The sequence below is a fragment of the Gorilla gorilla genome, chromosome 4, assembly GCF_029281585.2.
Source record: "Gorilla gorilla gorilla isolate KB3781 chromosome 4, NHGRI_mGorGor1-v2.1_pri, whole genome shotgun sequence".
In the NCBI taxonomy this organism is placed as follows: Eukaryota; Metazoa; Chordata; class Mammalia; order Primates; family Hominidae; genus Gorilla; species Gorilla gorilla.
Window position 1 is genome coordinate 11,112,987 of NC_073228.2, and position 22,364 is coordinate 11,135,350.

Here is a 22,364-nt window from a genome sequence, read left to right on the forward strand (position 1 = left end):
GAAAGAAGCCAGTCCCGGGGGGTACGTCAAATGAAGCCGATACCCCATTACACTTCATCTTTCCCTACTTTCTCGTTAGGTGGAGGTCCGCCCATTGATCCCGGCTGGGCACAGCCAGGAGACAGACCCTCCAGAAGGAGGAGGAACCTGCCACTCACACCTGCTGGAAAACCATGTGGGAAATGCCCCACGCTCCGACCAGAGCTGTCTTCGCACACGTCACCATCAGAAAGCTGCCTCCAGCACGTCTTCTCCTTCCTTGAGGGAGTGTGCGTGGCCAAGGGAACATTGAAAGAAATCAACAGAAGGCCATTTACAAAAAGATTATTTGCCGGACCCAAAAGAACTGGATTTAACGTGCTTGGCATCGGGTCCTGCTTTGGAGAGGGCCGATTTTACTCCATCACATTGCTCAAGTAGTAGGAAGGTCAGTAGGAGAGCCAGTGTCTCCTGAGGGACATCCTGGTGACCCAGGTGACCAACAGGAGCCGTGGGGCCCAGCATGGGCAACCTGTGCTGCGGCCACCCCCGGTCACCCGTGGCCACACAGCCAGCTGCCTTTCTACAGTTGCACGAAGGGAAAACGTGGGCTTCTGTCAAATGTTGTTTGGTTGCGTTGCTGCTATCACTGCGTGTTCTTGGTTTTGAACATGAGCTGGTTTATTTGTTTACACCTCACTCTGTAATCTCAGGATAGTCTTAAATGAATCTAGGTACATACAGGAAGAACAGTAATAACGTCTGCATTCTTTTTGCAATGTCCAAAAAGCAACTGTCATAATATACCGACAGCAGCAGAAATACATACTGTGAAATGTGGTACAATGTTATTTTATTTTGTAGAGATGGAGTCTCCCTATGTGGCTCAGGCTGGCCTTGAACTCCTGGGCTCAAGTGATCCTTCCCCGCCTTGGCCTACTGAGGAGCTGGGATCATAACACCAGGGCAGCCGGCTGGCACACTGGTTCTTTGTTGCCCGCCTGAGACAATGCCAGTGAGGACAGGCCGGCGGTACTGTCTTGAGCACGTCCATGTGCACTGTTCCTTCTCCCAACTCCTCTTTCTCTGGCTGAGATTCTTGGGGCAAAGTCCTGAACGAGGTGAAGCCCCAGTCCTACAGCGCGCCTGTGACGCTGGCTGCCACTGCTGCAGCACAGACTGAACGGCGGAAGGGAAGGCTGCTGAGGCCATGGCCGTGACGGAGATAAACTGGCCCCGGTTTTCTAAATGATCTCTCAGAGGCGGGATGAACACCTGGTCTAGTGAAGATTGGTGCACTGTCCGTCAGTGTGGTGAGCGGCCCTAACCAGAAAGCGCGAGCTCTGGAAGGAAGAAGGGCAGGTGGGCGGCGCCACTCACGCCCCTCTCCATGGAGGCACCGCCACCCAATCTGCTTTCTAGGAAGGCAAGGACCCAACTCTCAGAACTCAGCACCACACCCGGAGGTGGGGCTCTTCCTGTGTGTGGGGGGAGTCACCCAGCTTTAAACCGAAAAGGGCGGGGCCTGCTCATTCCCTGCCTGCTGCTGGGCAGCCCCTCCCCATGGCCACGCACAGCTCCTCACCAAAGTCCAACTGCACCACCCCAATCACAAAAACATTTTGCCAGCTTTTAAAGCGAGTTCTTAGACCTTGATATCTACACTGACCAGTGGATTTTAAACTCCTTTGACTCTGACTCAGCCCACACACTTCCCCACAAACACACATTCACCGAAACAAAAGTTCTGTGGAATCTTTCTAACTTCACTACCTGTGACGAACTCTTCAATTTCCATGGCCTCCCATCCAATCTCAGTGACCAAAAGCCAGACAGCAGGACCCATGATGCTGACCTCCCAACCCATGAACAGGTCATGGTCTGCACGTGAACAGCACTGACACGACACGGGCTCCGTGGGCACTGGCATCTGAAGGGCGTGCCCCAAAAGGGCTTATTTGTTACAGCAGCTGTGACAGCCCTGTGCAAGGGAAGGGCTGCCGGCTTCCGGATCTGTGTGTGCTTCAGTGCATAACCTACGGCGCTGGGCCACAAAGCCGCTCTGCCCGCTTCGCCGGTCAGTATCTGCTCAGGGAGCCTCCTCCCTCCTCTCCCAGATTCACTGCCATCTCCTGTCCTTCCCAAGAGAAGGAGGCAGTGATGTCAAGAGCCTGCTCTGAAGCGAAGCCCATCTGTAGCTGAATCTCAGCAATTCCTAAAGTGGAAATGGTAGCCAGGGGAGAGGGGGATGATGGACTGGCTGATGACTCCCCAGTCCCAAAGTTACACTTATCCGAGGGTGGAGGAGGGAAATCAATGGCTTTAGAGGAAACCCTTTAGGAATGAATGTGCGATCAGCCCAGTGACTCCTGACTGGATCTGTGTGATCTGTTTGCCCGAATGCCACCTGCCCATGTGCCGTCATCTTCAGGGCAGAGGGGCTGGGATGTCACAGACCCACAGGGCTCAGGGAGAGAGAAGGCACTCCCGGGGCTGTGCAGGCATCTGGCTTCCTTCCCGCAGAACCTCGGCTGTCTGGCCCGGTCTGAAGAAACTCACCTGCAGGACGATGGGCAGCTGTTCGGGTGGGTTTCGGTTCTCCACGCCCATGGTGAGCCACACCTGGAATGCGGTCAGCTGCTCGGCGAAGAACGGGCTGTGCTGCGGGGCAAGCAGAACAGGTGCTTGTTAGGGCCATGTTCCCAGACGGCCTGGTCTTGCCCACCCCTGCCACCTGCCGGGCATCCAAGCCTTCACGAAGGGCCCGCCCTGCAGGGCAGCGAGGATGCCAGGCAGCTGAGAAGCGGGCGCTCTGGGCATGCCAAAGAGGGAGAGCCTGCGGGGTGCGCGAAGGGACCAGAGGCGGGCAAGAGAAGGGAGCAGTTGAGGATGACTCCAAGGCTTTTGGCCGGGGCACCGAGCTGGGGCCGCAAGAGGAGCGTGCTGGGAACCAGCCGTGGACATGTGGTGCTCACGACAGTGGCTGGACAAGGGAGTGAAGATGCCGGGGGCAGGGGACCCCGTGAGTGTGAGGATCAGCAGGCAAGTCTGGCTGGGGACACGCTGGGAGTCATGGTGTGTGAATCTTTTTCAAGTTAAGTGAGAAAGGAAAGGGGCCCAGGACGGAGCCTCTGCTATGGAGACCAAGGAGATGAGCTGGGGCCACGCTGGGGCCGGTGAGGGCCCTGCAGTGGAAGGAAAGCAGAGCTCAAAGGTCTGGACGCCAGGGAGCAATGTCCAGGGCAGACCCACAAACAAGCACCGGGCCAGGTGAGATAAGGATGGAGAGCTGACTGGGCCCTGGATCAGCAGCGAGAACGCTCTGGAGTTGGGCAAAAGCGCAGCCAGAGGGGGTTCGAGACAGGGTGAATTCGGTTTTGGTTGCAAAGGGGAACAAGACAGACAGGTGGTGGCTGGAGAGGGACGTAGGGTCAGGAAGTGCTTTTTGTATATGTGGAGTAATGGGGACAGGACACTGGTGAGAAAGACCCAGCTGGGGGCACGGAGGGTGGGGAAAGGCTGCTGGAGGGCATCCTCGGGCAGGCTGGGGGACGGGACTGGAAGCACAGGCTGGGCTGGCAGAGCAGGGCTGCTCCCCAGGGGAACCAGGCAGGGGGCAAAGCAAGGGGGCCCAGATGCAGAGAAGCAGGGGGAGGGCTGGAGGACCCAGCAGAGGCGGTCATGCGACTGCTTCTTGTTTCCTCAGTGAAATGGGAAACGAGGGTACTCTCTGGGGTGAGGGCAGGAGGAGGGGTTGCAGCTGGACAGAGAAGGCGTGCGGGTGAGGGAGACCAAAAAAAATGCTTGGGGTCAGAATGTCAGGCGGCATCAGGGCCCCTTGAGGGGGTGACACGAGTTCTCCGTGGGCCACACCGGGTGGGCCTGGGCTCCCAGTTAGCCCAGCCACGTGAGTGCAGGCACAGAGTGGGGGGGGATTCGCCTGGGTGCCGTGGAGCAGGTGGGCAGCAGGGCTGCTGGGCCTGCGGCTGGAGAGCGTGAAGGCTGCAGGGGAGGCTGCCGTTGGAAGGTCTCGGAACTGAGTGGCCAGGCAGGAGCAGTCCGGCCTGATTCCCTCCACGGAGAGTCACTTCCACTTAACACACAGCTCTGCCTTCCCTGAGCCCCCGATACAAAGAATTGAAGAAAAAAAAAACCAAAAAACAACTACCAGCCTCTCTCTCCCATCCACTATCCTCTCTTCGCTACGTTGTTTGATTTTGCTCAGGGGGAAGGTGGGTGGCCGCAGTGGAGGTGCGTGTCTCTGAGAGGAGGTCGGGAGGAACCCTCCCTCCGCTCATCTGGCCGGGGTCGGCTGTGCCCCGGGTTCCAGTGAATGTGGACACACGTGGACGGGCGAACGCCAGGAGCAGGACAGGGTGCCTCCGTGCGCCCAAGTCCACGAGCGCTCTCGGCAGCCTCCACAGAGGAGCCTGGCGGGCAGAGCCCCGTGGCCCGACTTAAAAAGTCAGCCGAGAACATTCACCACGTAGGAATCCGTGCTCCTGTGCAGCCAGCTTACAGAAAGTTAATCACACTTGGAGGGCAACCTGTGGAGTTGGCTTGGAGCCCCCAGAATGATTTTCCTGTTTTCAAGTGTGAATTATTCATAAATTGGTTTAAAAAAATCTCGTTAAGTACCCCCTCCTCCACATCCTGCGAGAACGTAATTCTCCTGAGTTAAAGAAGGCTTGAGTCTGTGAACAGAAGTCAGGTAATTCAGATAATTACACCTCTTCTTTCTTTCACATTAGCTTTGCCTGATGGATTTTCACATGTTCCTCACTGCTGGAGTCACTACTCCACGCAGAAAGAGAAAAATTCCTGACTATTCATTCACCTCAAACTGACAAAAAAGGAAAAGTACACCTTTGCCTGGCAGGTGCGCGGTGAAGCCCGTGAAGCTCCCTAAAGCCACGGGGAGGCTGACGAATTAGAGCAAGCGCCTGCGGAAGAGTGGCCAACACTTTATATGATATTCCGGAAAACATCTCGAGAGCGGCCTGTGTCTCCACCCATGATTCACAGGGCTGATGTTTTGGGCCAAATCTCTGAGATTTTCTCCACCCCATGAAGAGCTCCTGAGCTGGCCCCTGCATGCAGGGGAGCGAAGTCCATTCAGCGAGACAGAGAGCTCACAGGTCCCGCTGGGCTGAGCGTCTGGGTTGCCCGGCCAGGACCACATACCTGGCTCTCCCAGGGCGATTTGGATGCCAGGAGTTTTGCTCTGTTGCCAGCCTGTGTGCCAGGCAGTGTGACATATTCTAAAAACAGGGGCAGCAGACTGAAAATGGGAAGGCCGGCTGAGAGGCTGGGAGCCTCCAAGTCACACCTAAGTGGAGCCCGTCCGGCTGGACTTCTGCTACCAACAACCTGAGCATACCTGCCGCCTTTCTCACCATCTGGACATTCTGAGATGGCTACTCTCCGTCCTGACAATGGCACAATACATTTGCCACTTACGACAAGCTTGCCGCTTAAAGAGGGGACTTAAAGTTCACTGCCAAGGGGACATTCTACCCCTCTGTACGGCTCTGTAGGGACATTCTACCCCCCTGTACGGCTCTGTAGGGACATTCTACCCCCCTGTACGGCTGCTCAGTTTGCAGAAGGGTTCTCTTTAACACCCCTAAGAAAGTCAATTAGCCCAAGCTTTCTACTGCAGGGGAATCATTCTGGCTTCTCCTACTATCTCAATAAACCAAAAAAAATTTTTTTTTTGAGACAGAGTCTCACTCTGTTGCCCAGGCTGGAGTGCAGTGGCATGATCTTGGCTCACTGCAACCTCTGCCCCTGGGTTCAAGCAATTCTCCTGCCTCAGCCTCTGAAAACCTCAATTTTTATAGGGTTCTATGTCACTGTTAGTAGAGAAAAATCAGAAACTGAAATTTTAAACAATACCATTTACAACCACGTTGAGGGAGGAGAAGGCTCAATATTATAGAGGTGGTGACTTCTCCCAAATCAATCTGTAGATTAATTGTAATCTCAACAAAAATCCAGCAGGTTCTTTGCAGAAATTAACACACTGATTGTAAAATTCACATGGAAATGCAAAGGACCAGAAGTAACTGAGGCAACCTCGGGGAAAAAAACGGAAGTTGTGGGACTTAGTCTACCAGCTTAGAAAGTGTCACGTAGAGTTTGTCATTACAACTGTGTGGTCCTGGTGCAAAGAACAAGTGAGCAAAGGGACAAACGAGGGAACAGAGGCAGCCATGTGAACATGGTCCTTGGTGCAAAGGAGGGAACAGAGGCAGCCACGTGGACACGGTCCTCAGTGCAAATGAGGGAACAGAGGCAGCCACGTGGACATGGTCCTCGGTGCAAAGGAGGGAACAGAGGGAGCCACGCGGACACGGTCCTCGGTGCAAAGGAGGGAACAGAGGGAGCCACGCGGACACGGTCCTTGGTGCAAACACCACCAGTAAGCCGAGCATTCACGGGGGACGTGAAATGTGAGCAGATGCAGGTCCAGATGTGAAAGGGAAACACACAAGCTGCTAGCTGACAAAGAGCGTAGCGTCTGGTCAGAATGCTCATCTCAGAGGAAATAAAGGTTTCATAAAACAGGATACCAAAAGCCCGAACCATAAATGGCCAGTACAAGTATAGAACAATGCTCTATTAACCATCGGGTAAATACACAATTAGCTCTTAAGGAAATACCTTTTCATACTGAACCATCATAGCCAAATAAATACATAGCAACTAAAACTCTTGAATGCTGCAGGCAGGAGTATAAACTGACTCAGCCACTTTGCAGAGTGCTCTGGCACCATTTGTTAAAGCTGAATATGGGCAAACCCTGGGACCCCGAAGGATCACTCCGAGAAATGTGAAGGAGGGAGCAGCCCCTGAACGGGAGGCCAGCCAGGAAGGGGAGGCCTTGGCTTCAGGCACAGAATTGGTGCTAGCGGGTGGGGTACCAAAAAAAAAAAATCAGTAATCAAGACAAATGATATTTCAGTGCAATATTTACAAAAATAAAAATTAATGCAAAAATCCATACTGAAGAAGATATCAACATTTCAAAGGGAGGACCAATATCACAGAATTCCCTTTTGTCTCAGGCTCTGATGTGACAGAGTCTGGCTCTAGCCAGCACTGTTAGTGACGACTGAAAACTGAAAACGCCCAGTGGCCCTAGAAGGGACACATGAATGTTGGGACACTCAATGGTGTCCACCTTGCAATGAGTGTGAGCTGCAGCGCCGTGAGTGTGAGCTGTCGTGCAGTGAGAGTGAGCTGCGGTGCGGTGAGAGTGAGCTGTGGTGTGGTGAGAGAGAGCTGCCGTTTGGTGAGAGTGAGCTGCCGTTTGGTGAGAGTGAGCTGCCGTGCGGTGAGAGTGAGCTGTGGTGCGGTGAGAGTGAGCTGTGGTGTGGTGAGTGTGAGCTGCCGTGTGGTGAGAGTGAGCTGTGGTGTGGTGAGAGTGAGCTGTGGTGTGGTGAGAGTGAGCTGCGGCGTGGTGAGTGTGAGCTGCCGTGTGGTGAGAGTGAGCTGTGGCGTGGTGAGAGTGAGCTACCGTGTGGTGAGAGTGAGCTGCGGTGTGGTGAGAGTGAGCTGCGGTGTGGTGAGAGTGAGCTGCGGCGTGGTGAGTGTGAGCTGCCGTGCGGTGAGAGTGAGCTGTGGCGTGGTGAGAGTGAGCTACCGTGTGGTGAGAGTGAGCTGCGGTGTGGTGAGTGTGAGCTGCGGTGTGGTGAGAGTGAGCTGCCGTGCGGTGAGAGTGAGCTGTGGCGTGGTGAGAGTGAGCTGCCGTGCGGTGAGAGTGAGCTGCCGTGCGGTGAGAGTGAGCTGCGGCGTGGTGAGTGTGAGCTGCCGTGTGGTGAGAGTGAGCTGCCGTGCGGTGAGTGTGAGCTGCCGTGCGGTGAGTGTGAGCTGCCGTGCGGTGAGAGTGAGCTGTGGCGTGGTGAGTGTGAACTGCCGTGTGGTGAGAGTGAGCTGCGGTGTGGTGAGTGTGAGCTGGCGTGTGGTGAGAGTGAGCTGCGGTGTGGTGAGTGTGAGCTGCCGTGTGGTGAGAGTGAGCTGCGGCGTGGTGAGTGTGAGCTGCCGTGTGGTGAGAGTGAGCTGTGGCGTGGTGAGTGTGAGCTGCCGTGTGGTGAGAGTGAGCTGCGGCGTGGTGAGAGTGAGCTGCCGTGCGGTGAGAGTGAGCTACCGTGTGGTGAGAGTGAGCTGTGGTGTGGTGAGAGTGAGCTGTGGTGTGGTGAGAGTGAGCTGCCGTGCGGTGAGTGTGAGCTACCGTGTGGTGAGAGTGAGCTGTGGTGTGGTGAGAGTGAGCTGCTGTGTGGTGAGAGTGAGCTGCCGTGCAGTGAGTGTGAGCTACTGTGTGGTGAGAGTGAGCTGTGGTGTGAGAGTGAGCTGCCGTGTGGTGAGAGTGAGCTGCCGTGCGGTGAGAGTGAGCTGCCGTGTGGTGAGAGTGAGCTGCGGTGCAGAGAGAGTGAGCTGCCATGCGGTGAGTGTGAGCTGCAGTGCAGAGAGAGTGAGCTTACTCAAACAAAGCTGAGTGACAGCAGGCAGGCACAAAGACTACACCCTACGTGAGTCCACACATGCAAGCACAAAACTGGGCAGGAAAGCGGCCACTGCTGGGGAAGGGAGGAGCTAAGAGGGGCGCCGAGGGGGCTCATGGGGCTGCTTGATTTGGGTGTGATTACACGAGTATGTGCAGCTTGAAACATTCACCAAGCTGTATGTGTATGATGTGTACACTTTTCTATATGTAAGTTATACCTCCAATAAGATAAAAACAAAAGGAACCTAGTGTGTGGTCCACGGTCAGTTATCCCCGGCTTGTCCTGACACCCCAACATGGTGAAATCATTCCCAAATGCAGAATATTGATTCTAGTTGTTTAGCATAGATAGAGTAAAATCCTTGAAAAGAAACTTGGCAAAGATACCTGGCACAGAAACCTAAGTATTCGTTTAGAAAGAACACACATGCAAATAGAAACTGCATTATTTTATATAAGAGCAGATTATTCTGATCTCTTAAAAGTACCGAGTGAAGCCACGCTCAGAGTACAGAAAGGCCAGTTTCCCGAAGGTTTCCAAGTATCTGTTTGCGGCAACAGGCCTAGAGCTCTTCGGAAAAGCCCAGGCACTCTGAAAGCAGCTCTGGCAGGCTGAGGGTGGACAGTTGGCGTCTGTGAAGGTTTGCCACTCTGCAGGAGACCCTGTCATTGCCCCCAAGGTTTGTGGTCCAGCAGGAAGGGAGGGAAGGCCTTTGTCTAGAAGCCCAGTGTTGATGCCAAGCACATGGCGGGGAGCTGGCTTCGGCCTCACGGTGTAAAATGTGGGGCGGTCTGCAATGCCCTTGAAAATACCCCATGAATACAAAGATGGGGTAGAAGTAAGTGGTGGGCACGGGGTGCTCACTGTAAATTTCTTCCAACTTTGCTGTAGGTTTGAAAATTTTCACAATCAAATGTTACCAAAAAAATCAAGCAATAATGGGAGGGTAACAGAAGATTATAAAAAAGAAAGCCCTCTTAAAAGGCCGTTTTCCCAGTTATCCCACCCGTGGGACATGTCAAAATCATTTGAGGAGTTAAAACACCCCACACAGGCACATCACACACACCTCATGCACACCCACTCACGCGTACACACGCACGCACGCACACCCAGGCTCCCGACTGCGTGTGTTAAGAGCTTCCCTGACGGCTGTGGTGTGCACTGAAAGTTAAAAGTCTGCGCAGTGGACGGAACCTTCCTGACCATCGGTGCCCCTGCCCTGGGCTGGAGGGTGGCATCCTCACATCAGTGACAGCTGGCTCTGGGGCAGTGCCTGCACATGAATTCCCAAGGGCCCTGTGCTGGGCTCTGTCCAAAGCACTTTTCTTACATTAACTCCCTTTGTCCTCCCAGCACCCCTGGGGTTGGATACCACCATAATCCCTCCCTTAAATGAGGAGACCGCGACACAGAAGGCGACCAAACTTGCCCTCAGTGGCAAAGCTAGGCTCTGTGGCTCTGGAGCCTGACACGGTGGTGTCTCAGGTGTGGCCCCAATGGGAGGCGGGGATGCTGGTCCCCTCCTGCCTCTGCCCAGGCTGCCGCCTCCCCCATCCCTGGCCTCCCCGTGTCTGCCGCGCCCTCTTGCCGATTCCTCCCTTGCATTCTGCACAGATGTGAGAGGCTCCTCTTTCCTCACGGGTTTCTGGAGGGCAGGGCCTCCGTCTTATTTCTCTATTTTCAGACTTGACGCCTCACATAAGGCAAAAGCTCATTAAGAAACCACGAGGGGGTCCTAGGGAGCTGCTGTGAAGGCCCGGGGCCACCCTCACTTGCGGGTGCCGCGACTAAACCAAGCTTCCGCCGTAGGGTGGCTCAGTTCTCCAGCGCCCGTGCAGTGCGGCCGGGGGCAGAACGCCCTCCAGGGCTCAGCACCAAACCCTCCGTGGGTCACTGTCCCACAGGGCTGAGAGTCAGAGGCCTGGGGGAGATCCACAACGCGTCTGTGGTGAAAAGGCTAGAAAGTGTAACAGAATCACCACTCACAGGGAGTGAGTCCGCATTAAGAAAAGTAGACCTGTAATAGCAAAATTTTGAGATAGGACTGTTTTAAAAGTTGATTCTTTCAAAGTTTAACTGGTTGACTCGATGTTTTAAACTCTGGCAACTACATTTTTTCCAGGCAGGTGAACAAAATCTGACACCTGAGAGTCCTGGGCACCACCCCCAGTCTGGGGGCTTTGCAGTCCAGGTGCCCAGAGAAGTGGCTGCCGCCGCGGACGCACAGGGTGCCCTTGGAGGGACTCACCCGAAACGCAGTGCCTTCCTCGATGATCGTCGGCAGCTGAGACAGACAGATGTCAACAGCCAGGTCCCAGGCTTGCCTGCGGAGAGAACAGAGGAAATCCACTGAGCATTATGGATGGGCTTCCACACGAGGCCACTTCACAGGGCACAGGAGGAGCTGGCTGAGCCTGGGCAGCAAGGGTCTGGGCAGAGGCCACGGCAGCTGGTGGGGGTCATGTTTACGGTTTCACTGCTGTTCAGATTTGGGCTGCAGAAGACGTCGAGGGGAGGCCAGGAGAGAGCGCAGGCCGCGAACGCTGGCGCTGCCAGCATCCTCACCATTTTGTTTGTCACATTTTTTCTCTTTAAAATAAAATAAGAAAAAAAGCCTGGAAAAATAAAGGAATGCTTCCCATTTTCTGCTGTGGTTTCTGACTGTGACTTGAACCCATGTAGTGGCAGCCCATGTGTTCTAAGCAGCTGTGGTCCCTGCACAGGCTCTGATGGGGCAGCGTCCTGGAGGGACGCGGGAGAGACACCAGGGCCAGGCCAAAGTGCCTCATCAGGAGGGGTCGGCGTGCAGTCAGGGAAAGGAGTCCTGGCGGTCAGGGCTGAGCTCTGCACTGTGATGGTGCCATCAGGTCCCTCCCTGTCCCTCCCTTGCCTCCCCTCCACTGCTCCCTGGTGTGGACGGCCACCTGCTCAGTCAGTTCCTGCTGCCTCCCTGTGGGTCTCACCAGGCACCCTGCAGTCTGGGGTCTCCTACTATGCATAGAGCTGCTCCCCCCAAGCCACAGTGGCTCCACAGATGACCCCGGTGATGTGCTTCCCCTGTCGAGACCCCTTGTCACAGTAACCGACCACACTGTCCCTCTTGAGTTCTCCCCCTTGGACATTATGAGGCTTTCTCCTCCGGCCTCCTTCCTGTCACAGTGAACACGAGACAGCCTCCTCCCCGGGCTCCCGACCCCGTCCTTCAGGGCCGTGCTGCTGCAGCTTCCACAGCCCTTTCCTTGCCTGCTCTCATCCTTGCTCAGGGCGCCCACTGCCACCTGCTCACCGACACCCCCAGACACTATTTAAAATAGCCTCACACCTCTCTCCAGAGCTCCACACCCCAATTCTACTGTAGGACCAGCCGGCAGTCTGAATTGGACCTAACACCTCCAGGCCAGTTCCTGGGATTCCCAGGTGTAGGCAACAGCCTTATGGGGCACCCCCAGCCACCATCGCCACTTTCCTGACATGGCCTTGTCAGAGCCTCGGTGTTGTCCTAACAGCCCCCTCCCAATGGGCCCCTCTGCCGGCACCTCCCTCCAGGCCAGCTGCCCTGTGAGCTTTCTCGGAGGCTCTAACACGGCCCCCCTAAGCCTTTCTGTGGCTCTGGCCTTCTCGTGGTACCCCAGGCCCGGCACACCCCAGCACCTCTGACATCTCTAGCCCTGTGGCAGAGGGACAGCAGCTGCCTCTGACCGACCCCTGCTTTGTGTCAGCTGCTCTACAAGGACACTGTGAGGGAGACATGATCAACAGACTGTTTCACCCTAGAGAGACAGCCACGCGCCCAAGGCCACAGAGCCACACGCTGAATTACAGACATCCTGCAGGTGCCCTGGCATCCAGCCGTACCCAACTTCTTTCCCAGTGCCAGGCACATAGCAGGCTTTCAATATGCATTGGCTAAATGAGAGTGAGGGAGAGCAGGAAAGCACCCTCTGTGCATGAGCAGCCCCGTGTGAGTTTCGAGAAGGAGAGGGAAGAAAAGGTCTGACCGGGAGCCACGAGCCTGGGCTCTGCTCCCAGCTCTGCTACCCACTAGCTCCGGCCCAGGGAGTGGCTGACCTGCCTGCCTCGCTGCCTCGTCCGGAGGATGAGGGCCTGACCAGGGAGCCCGTGTGGGAGGCCGCTTGGTGAAATTCAGCATGTGGCTCTGGGGCTCTGGGCACGTGGCTCTCTCTCTAGGATCCGTTTCACCATCTGTGAAATGGGCTCATGATCATGCCTCCCTCACAGCATCCTTGTAGAGCGGCTGACACAAAGCAGGGGTCAGTCAGAGGCAGCTGCTGTCACCCCGCCACAACATCCAACATGAACTCTCAACTGGAAGTGAATCATCACCTCGCTCTCAGCACGGCCACAGAACAGTCTTGATCTCCGCGGATACAGGTTGAGTATCTCTTCTCTAAAATTCCTGGGACCGGAAGTGTTTTGGGTTTCCGATATTTTCAGGTTTTGGAATATTTGCATATACATAATGAGATATCGTGGGGATGGGACCCAAGTCTAAGAGCAAACTCCATGTATGTTTCATATACCTCTTACACACACAGCCTGAAGCGAATTTTACACAATTTTGTGCATGAAACAAAGTTTGCGCCCACAAGGTCGGGAGGGGAACTGTCGACCTGTGGCAGCGTGGTGGCCCTCACAGAGTTTCGGATTTTGGAACATTTTGGATTTTTGAATTAGGGACACTCAACCTTCGTCGTAGGGATGGAGGAAGGACAGCAATCCCTTAAGCCCTACTCTCCCTTTCTGCTAGAAATATGTTCCTTGTGGAAACCGAGTGATGATCAGTATACTGGATTCTGCTTCTAGCACTGCGCTCTCTTCTCCTGGGTCATTTTCTAAGAGACTCGAGGACTCTGTGTTATTTTTTAGGTTAATGACACTCCGTGCTGCCGTGTCAAAGGGCATATTTTCTCAATGTCTTAGTAAAGGACCAAAATGAGAATGAAAAATGTTAAAATCCAGAAAAAAAGTAAAAGTTTAAGATGAACAAAGGGACTAAAGAGCAATTTTTCACTTTCAAATATATGAAATATATTTCAATTTTCCCAAGACTGGCCCTCTTTGCACAAACATGCCCTTCCCCTGCCAACAGAGTTAAGAAGCAATCAGGAGATAATCAAAAGGCCTCAAAGTACGTGCAATAAATAGCTCCCATATGCCCAGTAAATCCCCAGCTGCAGGCAAATGGTATTCAGCAGCATTGAGGGAGATTTTACTCTTTGTTAAGACAGAAGCAAAGTCAATTATTGCAATTAAACTCTATAAAGATTCCTCGAATTTAATCAAATAAAAAGTTTCTGCTTCAGGAGTTAGAAGAAAGTGTGTGCAAGTTAGGGGAGGTGGAGGCGAGAGGAGGGCAGAGAGGGTGTCCGGGCCGTGGGCCGAGCAGACCAGCGTGGCACCTGGTGTGGCCTCGGTCAGTGCTGGGCAAGGCGCCTTTGGAACCGTGCCTCCCGGAAAGCCTATTCGCACACTCTCCAAGGCCCTCGCTTGGTGCTGAAGGCCTGAACTGCACTGGAGACATCGCTCAGCACACCAGACAGGATACCGCCCAGCAAAGCTGTGTCAGAGCCACGGGTGACAATCTCTCTCGGACATGTGACCCATGTTGCTGCAGTGGGACATGTACTCCTAAAAGGCTGGGGGCCCACTTGGATCCAGCCCGGGGGTGGGAGGCGGGGACTGACCCAGCTCCACATTTCACAGACCAGAAAAGCAGCCCCAGATGGTTCTGGTTTCACTGATGCACAGAGGCTCAGGAGGCTGCGGGGATGACACAAAGCCCAGGAGGAAGGGCTGTGGCTCGGCGTCTGGAGGATGCACGGAGGCTGCTCGGGGCCGTCCGGCTACCCAGGGCTGTGGACTCGAGGCACAGCTGTCTACATGAGAGGAGGAAAATAACTTTGTTCAAGTACTAACGAGAAGAAAGGATGTAAAAGAACGCCTACAAACCAATGAAAGACAAGCGCTGGAACCCGATTATCAGCACACAGTGAAGCGGCCCTGAACCTCAAGCCACAGCTCGGCCTGGGCCCGAAGGACAGCCCCACTCAGAGCAAGGCAGGGAAGACAGAGGTACTGGGAGGAGCTCGCACTCTGGCACCGCCTGCTGAGCAAGCCAGAGGCCCTCTCGGGGCTGTGGGCGGTTTATTTATTTATTTAACCAAATTACAGGGCCAGATTACCCATTAAATTCTAAAATCGCATGGCAACCTTTTTTTTTGTTTTGTTTTTTGAGACGGAGTCTCACTCTGTCACCCACGCTGGAGTGCAGTGGTGCGATCTTGGCTCACTGCAACCTCCGCCTCCCGGGTTCAAGTGATTCTCCTGCCTCGGTCTCCTGAGTAGCTGGGATTACAGGAATGCGCCACACGCCTGGCTAATTTTTGTATTTTTAGTAGAGACGGGGTTTCACCATGTTGGTCACGCGGGTCTTGAACTCCTGACCTCAGGTGATCTGCCTGCCGTGGCCTCCCAAAGTGCTGGGATTACAGGCGTGAGCCACTGCACCCAGCCTGCACGGCAACCTTTTAAACAACAGAACAACGGTATTCTCTAATGAACATTTATCTGTTGATTAAAACTGGCTGCATTTTCTACGGTAAAATCAACACAAACTTGCAGCTCTAATTTGGGATTCCCAGCTGAAGACAAGTGGGAAAGTGGGTCCTAGGTACACACGAGAGACCATGGTGGTGGGCTTCGGCAGCAGCCAGCCCTGTGAGGTTTGGCAGCACACGACAGCAGGTGGGAGGGGACCGGGAAGGTGTCTGGATTAGCACTTCCCACAGCCTGCGATCAAGCTGCCTGGAGAAGCAGGGCTGGAGTGCTGGAGTGCAGATCTGAGGGGAGGAGGCTGTGATTAGCTGTGACCAGCTCATCTGCATCGTGGGCTCCTCCCCCCCAGCAGCTGAGGGCAGAGGGACTTTCTAAGCTGTTGGCTGCTCTGATGAGTCACTCGCCTGGAAAACATGTCATCCAGGCAAGAGCTGGGTTTTCAGGAAACAGCCCTGAGATGGCGGGTGCCCAGGAGGTGGGCTGGAGGAAAGCCGTCCAAGTCCAAGTCCGCACAGCCTCCATCTGCGCTGATCAGTCAGAGCGGCGCCCGCCCCGGGAACGGAAAGCACAGGTTATTACCGCAGAGAAACGCAGGGTTTCAGGACCCCTGAAATTGAAAGTGAAGGAGAATGACTCCCCGGTGACTTTGCATCAAACATTAAACAGGAAGCCGGCTCTGAGTATTCATTACTGCCGCCGCGGCCTGAAGCAAAGTGTAAATGCAGATGACTTCATGTTTTAACCTCAATGTTTGTTAGGCTTTGTTCCCTCTTTCCTCTTGCTAAAAATTCAACCTCTCCATCACCACCCAAGGAGTATAATAGCTAGATTGTACATTATTTATTCCAAATGCTCTTTTCTGCTGTCTTTCCTGTGTGCTCCCTGGGGATGTACACACTTTGGTCTATTGATGAGGGGAGGAGAGAGCTCTGGGCATTGTTTTTGTGGCAGACAGCCCTGCAGAGCCCCCGGTGATGCTCCCATGGCGAGGAGCCCACCTCCACAGCAGCTCAGTCCTCAGCTGCAGTTGGCAAAATCTAGAAACAGAGCACGATTCTGTTTCTGAGCTGAATGTTCTCCGTCTGAGCGTCTGAAACCACTTCTCACTCCTTTGTGCCTCCCTCCCTGCCCTTGTTAAGGAACAGGATTAGAGCTGGGACATGCCACTCAAGGTGGAGGCCACATTCCCTCCCTCCCTGGATGAGGCTGGACCAGACACTGCCGCAGGACAGGGGGGCGATGGGCATGTGAGCTCCAAGTCTGTCCCCCAGGCCTGAGCTGCCTCGTCCACTCCTCGCGGCCTTCCCACCTGCGGGAATGTTGTTGCCCCAGTGGCCAGCACGAGCTTCCACGGGGGATGGAAGCCTCCAAGACAGGAGCCGCCTGCACCCTGACACTTGGGGCCACGGCAGCCTATGCTGCCTATGCTCACACATGCCCATCTGTAAAGCCCCTGGATCATGGGTTCCCAATGAATGGGTGTTTCAACTAGTACACCTAACTACCTCCAGGGAGAAAGGCAAACCATTCAATGGAGTTTTTCCACACTAACCCAGCCGGTGTCTCAAGAGTGGTGTTGGCTGCATGCCCTCCGTATCCACCTGGGTCAAGCTCTTATAGCCAGGCACCAACATCTTCCTCATCTCTGGCTCAGCATAAAGGCCCTCCACAATCAAGACCAGTACCAAGTCTGTGTGGTTACGCCTCCCTAAATCTCCAACATGGTAACATGGTGGAATGGACTGGCTTCTTGTTTGTTAAATTTTACTGTGTGCACAGTGATACACAGGGATACACGGTGACATACAGGCATACACAGTGACATATAGGGATACACAATGACACACAGGGATACATAGTGATACACAGGGATACACGGTGACACACAGGGATACATAGTCATACACAGGGATACACAGTGACACACAGATACACAGTGACATACAGTGACACACAGGGATACACAGTGATACACAGGGATACATAGTGATACACAGGGATACACAGGGAGATGCTGCCGCCCTCTGTGGAAGTTCACTGTCATCAGAGATCTGACATCTCTGCCTCCAGAGCCTCGGCGGGATTCCGATGGACAGTGATAAAGTCATGCATCCAATTCATCACGAGCGGCAAGGACTGCTCACATCTAAGAAGGCCTGGGGTTTCCCAGTCTTCCAGAAGCCTCCCTCCCGTGTCCAGACTAGCAAACTCACTCGTGTTAAGGACGTGGTGAGAGTGTTTAAGAGTTAGAATTAGACTTCGAATGTGGACATGCCTAGGACAGAGTGGAGGTAAAATTCTGCAATGACGGACTCCACAGAATCAAATGCCTTATTGGAGGGGGATTTTCTCAGGGTGACATGGACTGAGGAATCGTCTCAGCCTCCGTGGGGAATGGAGACGAGGCAGTGCTGGGGCCTGCTCTCTGGGCAGTGCAAGGGCAAGTACATGCCTTTCTGAAACCCGGGAAGGACGTGGAGCTAGCGCAAGCCAAACCTCTGTGCTTGCCTCTCCTCCCTCCTAAGCACCTTAATTGTGTAGCGCATTTGGGAAAACACACATCGGAACAACACACGGCTGCTGTGGAATCTCCGCTGGGAAGCAAAGAGCTGCTTTAAAATGATGTTCCCTATTGGGCGCGGTGGCACACACCTGTTAATTCCAGCACTTTGGGAGGCCAAGGTGGGCGGATTGTCTGAGCTCAGGAGTTCAAGACCAGCCTGAGCAACCTGGTGAAACCTCATCTCTACAAAAAATACAAAACAATTAGCCGGGTGTGTGCCTGTAGTCCCAGCTACTTGGGGATCTGACGTGAGAGGATTGCTTGAGCCTGGGAGGTTGAGGCGGCAGTGAGCCAAGATCACACCACTGCACTCCAGCCTGGGTGACAGAGCGAGACCCTGCCTCCAAAAAAAAAAAAAAAGATGAAAATGATGCTCCCCATCATGGGAAGCCTCTGCCATTCCTGAGGAGTGCACCTGCGGTCTCACCTCAACTACCAAACTCCTTTCGAAGCCACTGGAGCAGCACACCTGCGGTCTCACCTCAACTACCAAACTCCTTTCGAAGCCACTGGACAGCAGCGGCCCGTGCAAGATGGCCCAGCGCGGGGGCACCGTGGGGCGCAGCAGCCCGAAGCCGTGAGAAGGCCGTGCGTTGAGTGGCTTCAGCAGAGCACCTGGAAAGGGCCTTTTACAAACTGTCAGCACTCAGAACTGGGGGGTGGTCTACTACCGTTAAAGTCATTCCGATAAATTTTCTGCACACATAGTGAACTGATACAGACTGAGAAACCCCCACTTTTTGACATAATGTTTTGGTGGCAGTGAGAGGAGAGGAAATGAGAGAACTGGGTGGAGCTGGAGTTGGGGCGGGGCGGGGTTGGCACTGGTCAGCGGCCAAGGTGGCAAGTCCACCTCAGTCAGGTTTGTTCTCTGGATACTGAGGCCAGTGGAGCTGCCCTGACTCCAGGAAACCAGGAAGATGCCACAGAACAGAGAAGCCAGCGGGGAGAATCTGTGTACACCTACAGCGTGGGACCTGCTGTCCCGGCTCCTGACCAGCCAGACCACATTTCCAGTCTTTCTTCTCCTACGAGGATCTAGGATCTTCTCCAAATCTAAAGCCCAATTTTTACATTCAATTCCCCATCAAAGTTGGTTCATGATATAATTTTCAGCATTAAATGGAACTGACTCATGTTTACTTTTTAGCTCTAGATTCACGCTGGCATCCTTGTTGCTGAAAACCTTCCCCGGAGAACATGTGTAAAATGCAAGTGATTCTCCCTGAATTCACATCATCATTGATTTCTGTACAAAGAACCCTTTAATATTACTTATTTGGCACTTCCCAGCATAGAAAGACAAGAAGACACCATGTCAGACCTTGCAGAAAATATCCCTAACTAGAGAGGACCCTTGGACACGCACAGGAGGGGCTGAGGAAGAAGAGTGGGGGAAGCATCCTGAGACTCGGCCGCAAGTCGCCGTGGACGCCGCCCTCTCCATACACACGGCACTGCCATGTCTACGGACCGCCCCCCATGCTGGGAGCCGAGGCACCGAGGGCTTCACTGAAGCCTCTGTCCCTAGGGGTTCATGGCCCATCTTGGAGCAGGCAGGTTGCAGGCCGCTGTCTGGTTGGATGTGTCTGGTTGGGCTCGCAGAATGTTTTTTAATGCCACGTTAGATATCAACATCAAATAATCAGATAATTAAAAATGAAAATATGAACTTTTGGCTACTCTATGACTGGCAACTGTGGGCCAAAACCGCCCCGCAGAGCCCCGGTTGGACTGAGCACAGCCCGGGCGCTGCCCTACCCATGCCTGCGCCCTCCTGGACACCAGCCCCGTCTTTCTGCTGTCTGAAAGCCCCCACGCCTGCCTCTTAGGCCACTCTAGCAGTCATGATTTTCCTCATGTAAAGAAGTATGCAATGATTTCTTCTGTGTGTCTCTAGTTCTGAATTTATGAACAATAATGCCTTAGCCATAAAGACTCTATTTTTAAAAATTGCTTTTAGTGATTCGAAGGCTTAGAAAATCTACAGGCAGACTTTTAATTAACCAAAGTAATATCTATCAATTTTTAAAATGGAGAACCATCACTCCAATTGTACCACCCTGGCACAAGCATCATTAATGTTTATTTATAAATCTATTTAGTGTTTTATTGCTGTGTGTACTATGTATTTTAACATAGATATTAACTATATTGCTGATGCAATTTGGTGTTCTGTTTCTCTCATTTAACATATATTTTGCATACTCATGAATAAAATTTTAAGACTGCTTACATTTTCTTTTAAGTATCCGTTCTGAATTTACGTTCCTATTCTGTTAGGTAGTAGAGTTATTCCCAAATTTTCCCTCTTATAACCAATGTTCTGACAAATGGCTTGATTTGTCCTTGTCTTTCAGAACATCCCATTAGTCCCGTTGCTTGGTTTTTCCTTAGCGACCTGCTTCAGTTACGCTCCTAAGCCAGGTCACATTGGTTGTGGGGCAAAGAGGCTGGGCATTCAAAGGCAGGGTGAGCACGGTGGGCAGGCAGGTGGGTGGCCACCGGGGCCAGCACTGTAAAGGCCATAAAGCCAAGGCAGGGGTCAGGGGTTAGGGGCCTCAGGTCAGTGAGGTCCCAACCAAGGGCAGGCCCAAGCCAGGCGGGTCTCGGCCAGGCATCAAAGGGTGGGAGTCACCAAGATGACTCGGATCCCAGGACAGGGCTGCTGACTCCCCAGCAGCTTCTCATGTCCAGCTGGAGGGAAAACCCCAGGGCTCTGTTCTGTAGGTGGGATGCGGCTGACTGCAAAATGCAAGGAATGCCACCTGCCACGGGGTTCTCATATGAGGCGCACATCCTTCCTGAGACCTCACATGGGCTCCTTCTCCCAGGAGCATGACTACAGCAGGTCGCTAAGTGCCACTCTCTTCTCGTCTCTGCCTGATCAGACTCGTTCAGATGCCGGGGAAGCTTCCTCACGCTGACAACGATGCTGCGATCTGCCAGCACAGTGGCCATGTGTAACAAGAGGTGACAAGAGCTTTCCTCCCTGGTTAAACACCACTTCTGCCTGGGTGCACTCCTGTCCCAGGGATGCGCCTGAAACAGAAGCTCATGCATGTACATCCCATGACTCAGCACGTACGCCGCTAAGTCAGCATGGGGCAGGCTGGCACTAGACGGCTGGAGCCACAGCCTGGCCCTGCCATGCAGGTCCTCACACACCTCAGTTTCTCATCAGTAAAATGGGCATATTGATAGCAAAAATCGTAGCTTTGCGGCAGCACCTGCTATGAGGGGGAGATGGCCTAACAATTGTAAAGCCCAACACGCAGCAGGCGCTTAATCAGTCAGTCACTGGAATTCCTATTCTTACATGATCACCTGTGGTCACCCGCCGCGACTGGTGTGCCTCAGGGGAGCTGTGGTCAGATTGCTCCCTGGGCTCTGCGACTTCACTCTCACCCTCTCCAAACCCCAGCACGGTTCACCAGCTGAGGTGGACAGGCTCGAACGTGGCCCCAGGACCCCTGTCCCAGGTGTGGCCCCTCCCTGGGGGTGCAGGTGGGACCTGAGACTGCTTTCAACCAGCAGAATATGGCAACAGTGATGGCTGCTGTGACTGTGTGTGGCACTAGGTGAGGCTGCAGCACCCGGCTCCCGCGCTGGCTCTGAGTGGTGGGAGGCCAAGCTAAGGACCCCACTGGTGGGGACGGTGGGCGATCTCAACTGCGAAGGCAGCCTTAACCTGATGGGACCCTGCACAGAGAACCTGGCTGAGCCCCACAACAGGAACTGGATCTGGAGGCCACGTGCTGTTCTGAGCTGCCAAGTCTGCAGCGACACTGCTGTCACACAGGATTAGATGGCTAGTGCCCTCCCTAGTGCTGTTTCCACCTTCAAATTCTATTTCCCACAAGTGGCGCTGGAGGAACTCCTATTACTAAGCAGAGGGAGACACGTCCACCAGAAGGGCCATGACTGGTCTGTAATCTGTGAATGAGGTTTTCTTCCTTCAGCACAAATCAGCTTCAGTTTGGCACAGCTGCCCCCCTGGGTGTTCACATTCACTGCTTTGCCAGGAAGCCTGGAGCCCGAGCCTGGTGTGAGTCACTCCTGCTAGCCTCTTCCTTCCCGCAGGCCGAGCGGCTGACTAAAGCTCCCTTCATGCTCACGTCAGTCGCCAGGGCAGGACGCAGATGCGTGCCCAGGTGTGAGTTTAAAAAAGAAAAAGGAAAAAAATTCAAGCGCATAATGTTACTTCTGCCGGTTGAAGGTGAAACCCCAAAGCCACCCAGGCCATCGGCAACAGCAGGGCGAGTTCTAGCTGTGTGGCTGGTGGAGCCCACAGGTGTGCCCAGTGGCCAGCGGTGACGGCACGGGGGCCCACCCTGTGCACCCCACTGGAGGAGCCCTGCCCTTCACCACTCCTGGCCTGGTTCTTCTTTAGTCTTCATCCCTGATGTCCATCAAACCCAACCATGGGGACACAGTGACACCCGGCAGAAGGGTGCCAGGGACCAGGAGGAGGCCAGGGCGGTGCTTCCCTGCCCCAGCCTAGCAATTAAGGGCATCGCCGCTGTGATTCTACATGAACACAGTTCACTCCACTGTACCTGGGCTGGGCCGGAGGCCCTGGCTGCTGGCAGTGGCTGCACCAGTGGCCGCTACAGTGGCCGGGTGCCGCTGGCTGCTCTCTTCTAGTCCAGACCTGCGGTTACTGCCACAGGCCTCAGCAGGGCCTGGTGACGAGCTCTGCACAGCCGGCCGGGAAGTGTCACTTTCCCGGA

The 22,364-nt window shown here is 54.1% G+C and overlaps 1 protein-coding gene across 6 annotated transcripts in view; it reads right to left on the reverse strand.

The window, feature by feature from the left end:
* Positions 1 to 22,364, reverse strand: part of RPTOR (regulatory associated protein of MTOR complex 1) — a 422,339-nt gene that overhangs the window by 118,185 nt on the left and 281,790 nt on the right. For all 6 annotated transcript variants that reach the window (XM_055389503.2, XM_063705761.1, XM_055389504.2 and 3 more), the window contains 2 exons: positions 10,741 to 10,816; positions 2,539 to 2,640 (listed from right to left, as the gene is read on the reverse strand). In XM_055389503.2, coding sequence (XP_055245478.1) covers positions 2,539 to 2,640; positions 10,741 to 10,816 — 178 coding nt within the window. The remainder of the gene's footprint in view (positions 1 to 2,538; positions 2,641 to 10,740; positions 10,817 to 22,364) is intronic.